Raw genomic sequence first — 6,549 nt, forward strand, 5'->3', positions numbered from 1 at the left:
CAAGTGTTCACTTGCTGGATGCTTGGTCATGAGTTCAAGTCCTGGAAACAGCCTCTATGGGAACAGGAGTAAGGTTGCGTACATTTGAACCTCCCACAACCCTACTAAACGCGGGAACCTTGTGCACTAGGTACGGCCTGATTAGGTCGATTTCACCGGGAATTGACGTGTGAATTCCTATTAAACCTTTATTTGCTTTACTGTGTCTGACTGAGTTAGGTCGAATCCCCCATTAATTGAAGAACAAATCGAATCTGAAATCTTTCTCCTCGGTTTTTTAAACAGTGATTGGCATACCCATTTTTCCACCGGAGATTTGGGGAATCTCTGCAAAAAGGAGGATGTGGATTCATCAGGTAGCTATTAGTAAGATTTTTATCCTATTGAAGTGCACCACACTTGAGAATCCAATCGTACAACCAATACTTGAGAAAATTAAAAGATGTCACTGCTCATATTTTTATGTATGGATTCTCAAGTGCAGTGCATTGGTGCACTCAATGCACTTGAGAGGATAAAAAAACCGATCCTAGTCTATGTTAGAAACCACGCATTCAAACATGGATTTAGGAATCGGTATCGTTATTGGCATTAGATTTACAGTATTGATACTTAATTGATACGGATCGAGTGCAGAGTGCATTTTTTTAAGGGTAATGAAAGACGATATTTTAATGCCAATAATAATACAGTTCAATACGATGACGATCGATACCATAAACTACATTCGATGCACAGCCCTTGCAGAAAGGCCCAGTAGCCGGAACTGTTTTAAATTTTTAATAAATTGTGTTCTAGGTAAGGGTGTCAAAACAAAACCGAAACCGTTTATCGAAACCGAACCGAACCGTTTAAGCCAGAACCGGTAGACCGTTTAAATAAATGGTCTGGTTATGGTTTCAGAAATGCCACCATTTAGTTAAACGGTTCGATCCGATTTTAACCGATTAATCCAACGGTTTCAGGCCGTTTAATCCAATTACAACCGATTATAACCGTTCAAATCAAACATCAAAAGATTCAAAACCTAGCAATAGCAACTACTAAGTACTAACCACTAACTCACTAACTCACTAAGTCATGTTTCTTCAATCATTAATTTTTTTTTTTCAAAAAAAAAAAGCTAATAACTTCATAATTAATAACTAATTACTAATAACTATTTAATATTATTACATAGAAGGTAAACCGTTTTCTACCCAAAAAAAAATAAAATTGGGCACACAGTGATTGAAGGTACAACATTTTCATGGGATCCATCGTCCATTGAAGGTTTTTACTAATTAAAAGAGATGCACTACAGGCTGCAACCCATTTTCTATTAAACAATGCTGGAGGTTTGGTTTGAAAACTGTTAAACTATTTAGTAAATCAGGAATGTTATTTATAATCGGCTAACCCAAACCATGTAGAACCATTTAACCGAAACCGTTTAAAAACTATATAATCGAAATCGTTTACTAAATGGTTACGATTTTGGAAATGCAACCGTCTAACTAAACGATCTGGTTATGGTTTCTACCCTCAAGCAATCAAAACTCAAAATCGAATCGAACCGAACCGTTTAACCGAAACCGAACCGTTTAACACCCTTAGTTGAGTTCTAGAGGATTCTCTCATTGTACAGATGTGACACTTGTCATGGATAACCATTAGTAGAAAGGTTATTCGTTTTATATTTTGGGTAAATAAGACTTTGCGACTTGAGGTGAGGAGGAGGATAGGGTCGAGTAAAGTTGGACCACGGTTTCCAAACTAATATCCTCTTATCTGCTTTCTTTGTCCACTGTCCCTTCCCCGCCCCCCGCTCCCCGCCAAGGCCAGCGGCAGGCAGGCCTTGTCAGTTGCGGTGTTGCCTTCGCTTTCGTATTCCACTCCCCCTCTCGCAGAGTCGCAGTCGCAGCCCAACGAAAGATCAAACCCAAACCCCAAAGCCTTACTAGTTACTATAACTGTACCCTACTGTACTTGCTTACTGCTTACTCGTCCCGCAATGGCAACGCTGTTCGTTTGCTCGACTCCGCAAGCAAATCTACATTCCTCTTCATCCTCCTCGCTATCTCTGCAGCAATCTCCGGCCGCAGCCACTTTTATGATGGCCACCTCCACCTCTACCTCCACAATATCTCACCCATGCGCTGCTGCATTGTCGTCCCATAATTCCTTCCTCTTCAACCACTTCTCCGCTCTCTCCCTCTCTCCCCTAATCAAATCTAAGCAGGTTTACCTCCTGAAGAAGACCAAGAAGAATAAGAAGATGTCCCCTGTCGTTCGGATGTCGTGGGACGGTCCGCTTTCCTCCGTCAAAGTCATCTTCCAAGGCAAAAATCTCGAGGTTTCTCTCTCTAGTCCTTGTTCATTTGTGATTGTTTAATACTATCTACATCTATCTGTTTGAAGTTTGAAGTCGAAGAAACTTGCTTGTGTAATTACAGCTGACCGATACAGTTAAGAGTTACCTAGAGGAGAAAGTCGGTAAGGCCGTTCAGAAGCATAGTCACCTTGTGAGAGAAGTCGATGTCCGGTTATCCGTTCGGGGTGGAGAGATTGGGAAGGGCCCCAAGCTGCGTAGATGCGAGGTGCTTCCCTCAAACCCTAATGTCTTGGCTTCGCTTCTAAACCCCCCTCCCCCCCCTTCTTTTCTAGTTTTCCTTTACTTCCCCCACCCCCGGGGAGAGTTTGGCATCTGATTGTCAACCATTTTCTTAAAGATTGTGGAATTCTGCTTTTAGGTAACTTTGTTCACGAAGAAACATGGTGTAATTCGAGCAGAGGAGGATGCTGAGACGCTCTATAGCAGTATAGACTTGGTTTCCTCAATCATCCAGAGGAAACTAAGAAAAATTAAGGAGAAAGATTCCGATCACGGTCGGCATATGAAGGGTTTCAACAGACTAAAAGTTCGGGACCCGGAGGTCCAAGTCTTGGAAAAGAATCTGGAACCACTTCGCCAGCAAGATGAAGGGGACCAAATCGATGAGGTATTCCTCTTCTCATAATCTTTTTACTAATTTTCCCCTTTTCCTTTTTAACTGTTTTCAGTTTGTTGACGTATCTATTTGGATTTGGCCCAGAGTTGTTATGTTGATATCGTTGTCACTTTCTGTTCTGTTCCAATTTGCAACTGCATTGTTTGTCGATTTTTATTGTTCACTGCCGCATTTTGAAGTTCTGTTTCTTTTTCCTTTAATAAAGTTTCTGGAATTTTTGTTTGACAACTGAGAAACCATAAGGATTGCTGCAGGGAATTAGTAGCTTTGATGAGTCTCATGGATTGATAGAAATAATATTGAGTTGTCTAAAGTTTAAGAGGTATTTATTTGCTTACCAGTAGATGGTTACCCTAAACAGGATCAGGGGTCTAAGAAAATATTGTTTGGATGAAGCTTCAGAATTCCTATTTGCCAGAGCAACAGAAATATCCAGAGCGGCAGCAATTATTGTGGAATCAAGCCTGTGATCCTTCCTAAACTCTGGCAGAATGTGACGTAGCAATGACTAGGGAAAGAAAATTTGAAAATAGAGCATCATGAAGTGAATTTGGATTAATAACTGCGGCTGTTTTCTGTATGCTAGCAACTGATGGAAGAATAAGGAACTTCACAGGTGCTTAGTTGCTCACGGCATATCATAGGATACCTGAGAGAGATCATCCAGCAGGTTCAAGAAAAGGATAGGTTTTTATTAGATATGTTGATCTAGAAGCATGTATGGTGTTAACTAGTGTTTAACAATAGAACAAAGAGAAACTAAGGGGTGAGTATGTTTACCATTGCACTAGGCTTAAAATGAAGTTCTTCCAGTTGGGGTAGACCTTAATTTTATCTACAGGTCTTCCTCTCTTATCTAACCTCATTCTAATATATCTTCTTCTAAATCCTTCTGCCCTTTGATATCAACTCCAGTTGTTCATCTTCTTCATTACCTGTACTATATTCCACACAACCTGCAATTGTTTAATGAAATCCTAGCCATTTTCTCTCCTAACATTTGTAATCTGGATATTGAACCTTTTAACACACAAACATAATTTCTGAACTAATTCAGATTCAACCAGCTGAATTAAAACACCATTTTGAATTCTGATTTCAGTCTCTTACTTGTCCACCTAGTCAAGTCCTACAATCTTAGAAACCTAGACTGTCCTGCATTAGTTAATATTCTTACAAGTGAAAGAATCTGATGTTTTACAATGTGGACAGACCCAACCAAATTAGGATGTGCAGATTCAACCCATATTGAAAATATATAAGAATAACTTAAAACAACAATAGGGGTTGATTCATGAAACAGCTATAGTTGTATTTACCATCAACCACATATAAGTAGGATTGGAATATTTGTCTGTAAAATGGCTGTCTGAAAAGGTGAGTTAGGTTTTTTTTACTTTTATTTTCTTCCTTTTAAATAAGAGTTAGGCACCCACTTTGCCCTCCACATAATGTACAACAATAGCACCTCACTCCCTTTTTTTTCCCCACTAGATCAGCAGAAAATGTATTAGAAAAAAGGAGAAAAATTAGGATTACAAGATTAATGTTTCGGCCTATACCTAGACAAGATACAAGTACAAGAATCCCACTATAATAGGCTTCCCACCTTCAGCATTGTCATCAGCAAGATAACCTATAATAGGCTTCTCACCTTCAGCATCGCCATCAACAAGATAACCTACCATAGGGGGGAAAATATTTAAAATGAAATCAGGATTTCCTGAAAGCATCCCACATGACCACATGTCCCACAAAATCAGGATGGTGGTCCATTAGAAAATAAGAAGATTTTGCCGCCTTCTTATCTAGGAGATCAGCAACTATATTCTCAAACCATTCGGAAAAAATAATCCAATATAAATGTGCTGTTTGGAAATGTTTGTGGGATGCATTATCAGCATTCTTGATGTTCCTAGTAATGGGATCCTATGTCGCTCCAATTCTAGGAATACCAAGGAAGTCCTGAATGTATTTTGGGGATACCCCAGAATGCGCTTAGGATGGTTTTGATGGCTGAAAAGCAAAAAAGCATGTTTTTTGGACCATAGTGGTCTTATTATTTGCCATATGAAATCCAGAAATAGATTTCCTAGAAATTGTATCAAATGTATATAATATAAGCTATACACACGCTTCATGGGAGAAATTTTAAGTTCGTATCACAGTTGAGTATAGAATTTGAAGAAAAAATTCCTTTTCCTGCATGTGGTCTCATGTGATTTGCTTAATTTTGTGTCATTCAAACAAGTCCCCTTCATTATTGTGTGTTAAACTGTCAATATTCCATTTTCCTATCTGATCCTTGATGTTGTATCCCCTTTAGAAGCTGACTGTATGGAGAGCTCATTCCCTCAAAACTGTCGGTTTATCCAAATGAAGTTCAGTTTTTACCCAGAATAGAAAAATCTCTTGAAGTTCTCTTCATTGCAATGCCTATAATTTTCTGTTGTTTCATTGCCTTTTTCTATTGATTTTTGGTGTATTTTCCAGATTGTTCGTACAAAATACTTTGAGATGCCACCCCTGACCGTCACTGAAGCCTTAGAGCAGTTAGAAAATGTTGATCATGACTTCTATGCTTTCAGAAATGAAGAAACTGGTAAGTTACGTTTGTCTTCTTTTTTTTTTTTTTTTTTTCCCTGCTTGGATATTTTCATGTTTCACAGGCTAATGGTGAGGGTATACCTTGCCTTGGCTCCAGGTGAGATCAATATTCTTTACAAAAGAAGAGCTGGGGGATATGGGTTGATTATTCCTAAATGCAACGGAGAAACTGAGAAGCTAGAACAAGTGATTGTAGAACCAATGAAGGAGCCCTCTATGGTAGAGTAGAAGGGTTGACGGTGCTGGAAGCTCGTTAAGTTCAAATTGGCAGTAGAATTTCTGAAGAGAGAGACTTTGTACATGTAAGAGATGCAGAGTTAACCCAAACTTAATATGGATCTGATCCTAGAAATAAAGTCATTGGGCTAAGTGCTTTTTTTTTCTCTTTGGGGGGAGGGGGTGGTGGTGTTGGGAGATTTGTAAGACAAGATGTTCCCCATCATCGACCTTTTTAATTGACCAGTAAAGGTAGCTTGTTCGTCTAGTTTCCAAATTACGTGTGTTTGTTTCAGTTCTCTTCCCCTCAATTCAATACCAATTATACCATCATGTGGGTCACTGTGTATGCAGTATGCACGTTGATTTGGATCATTGAATTGGTATCTAATTATCCGTTGCCAGTAGAGTGCATCCCCTCGCCCCTCCTCGTTTAGTTGTGGTTAGAAACTCTCTTGTAGCTATAGTTAAAATCTCATTGAGCAGTTAGATAAGACAGGCCAAAAGAAAATGTGCGATTCTCGTCTCTGGCCACGTTCATTCAGCTTGTGGTACTAAGAGTGCTAAGGGCAAGTAAACATATGCACTGTTAACTATAAGGGGGATGAGACACGGTCAGATCCAATTTTGATCCTATTAGTACTTGGCTTGGAATCATCAGCTGGAATCAATCTCAAACACCCTAGAATCGACCCGACGATCCAATTAAAAAAATAAAAAACCCAACAAATCGACC

The 6,549-nt window shown here is 39.2% G+C and overlaps 1 protein-coding gene across 1 annotated transcript; it reads left to right on the forward strand.

Moving 5' to 3' along the window:
- Window positions 1-1,897: 1,897 nt before the first annotated feature.
- On the forward strand, window positions 1,898-5,946 carry LOC122666212 (ribosome-binding factor PSRP1, chloroplastic). Its single transcript, XM_043862362.1, has 5 exons — window positions 1,898-2,335; window positions 2,436-2,579; window positions 2,733-2,981; window positions 5,484-5,592; window positions 5,695-5,946. The coding sequence occupies exons 1-5, from the start codon at window positions 1,994-1,996 to the stop codon at window positions 5,823-5,825; spliced, it is 975 nt and encodes a 324-aa protein (XP_043718297.1). The 5' UTR covers window positions 1,898-1,993; the 3' UTR covers window positions 5,826-5,946.
- Window positions 5,947-6,549: the final 603 nt, after the last annotated feature.

This window comes from Telopea speciosissima, chromosome 6 (genome assembly GCF_018873765.1).
Source record: "Telopea speciosissima isolate NSW1024214 ecotype Mountain lineage chromosome 6, Tspe_v1, whole genome shotgun sequence".
Classification (NCBI taxonomy): Eukaryota; Viridiplantae; Streptophyta; class Magnoliopsida; order Proteales; family Proteaceae; genus Telopea; species Telopea speciosissima.

Bases quoted from the DNA above. Each gene is read 5' to 3' on its own strand.
- LOC122666212 (XM_043862362.1), top strand. From the start codon at position 1,994: ATGGCAACGCTGTTCGTTTGCTCGACTCCGCAAGCAAATCTACATTCC. The intron at 2,580-2,732 runs GTGCTTCCCTCA...TTCTGCTTTTAG, and splicing joins CCAAGCTGCGTAGATGCGAG to GTAACTTTGTTCACGAAGAA. The intron at 5,593-5,694 runs GTAAGTTACGTT...CCTTGGCTCCAG, and splicing joins TTTCAGAAATGAAGAAACTG to GTGAGATCAATATTCTTTAC.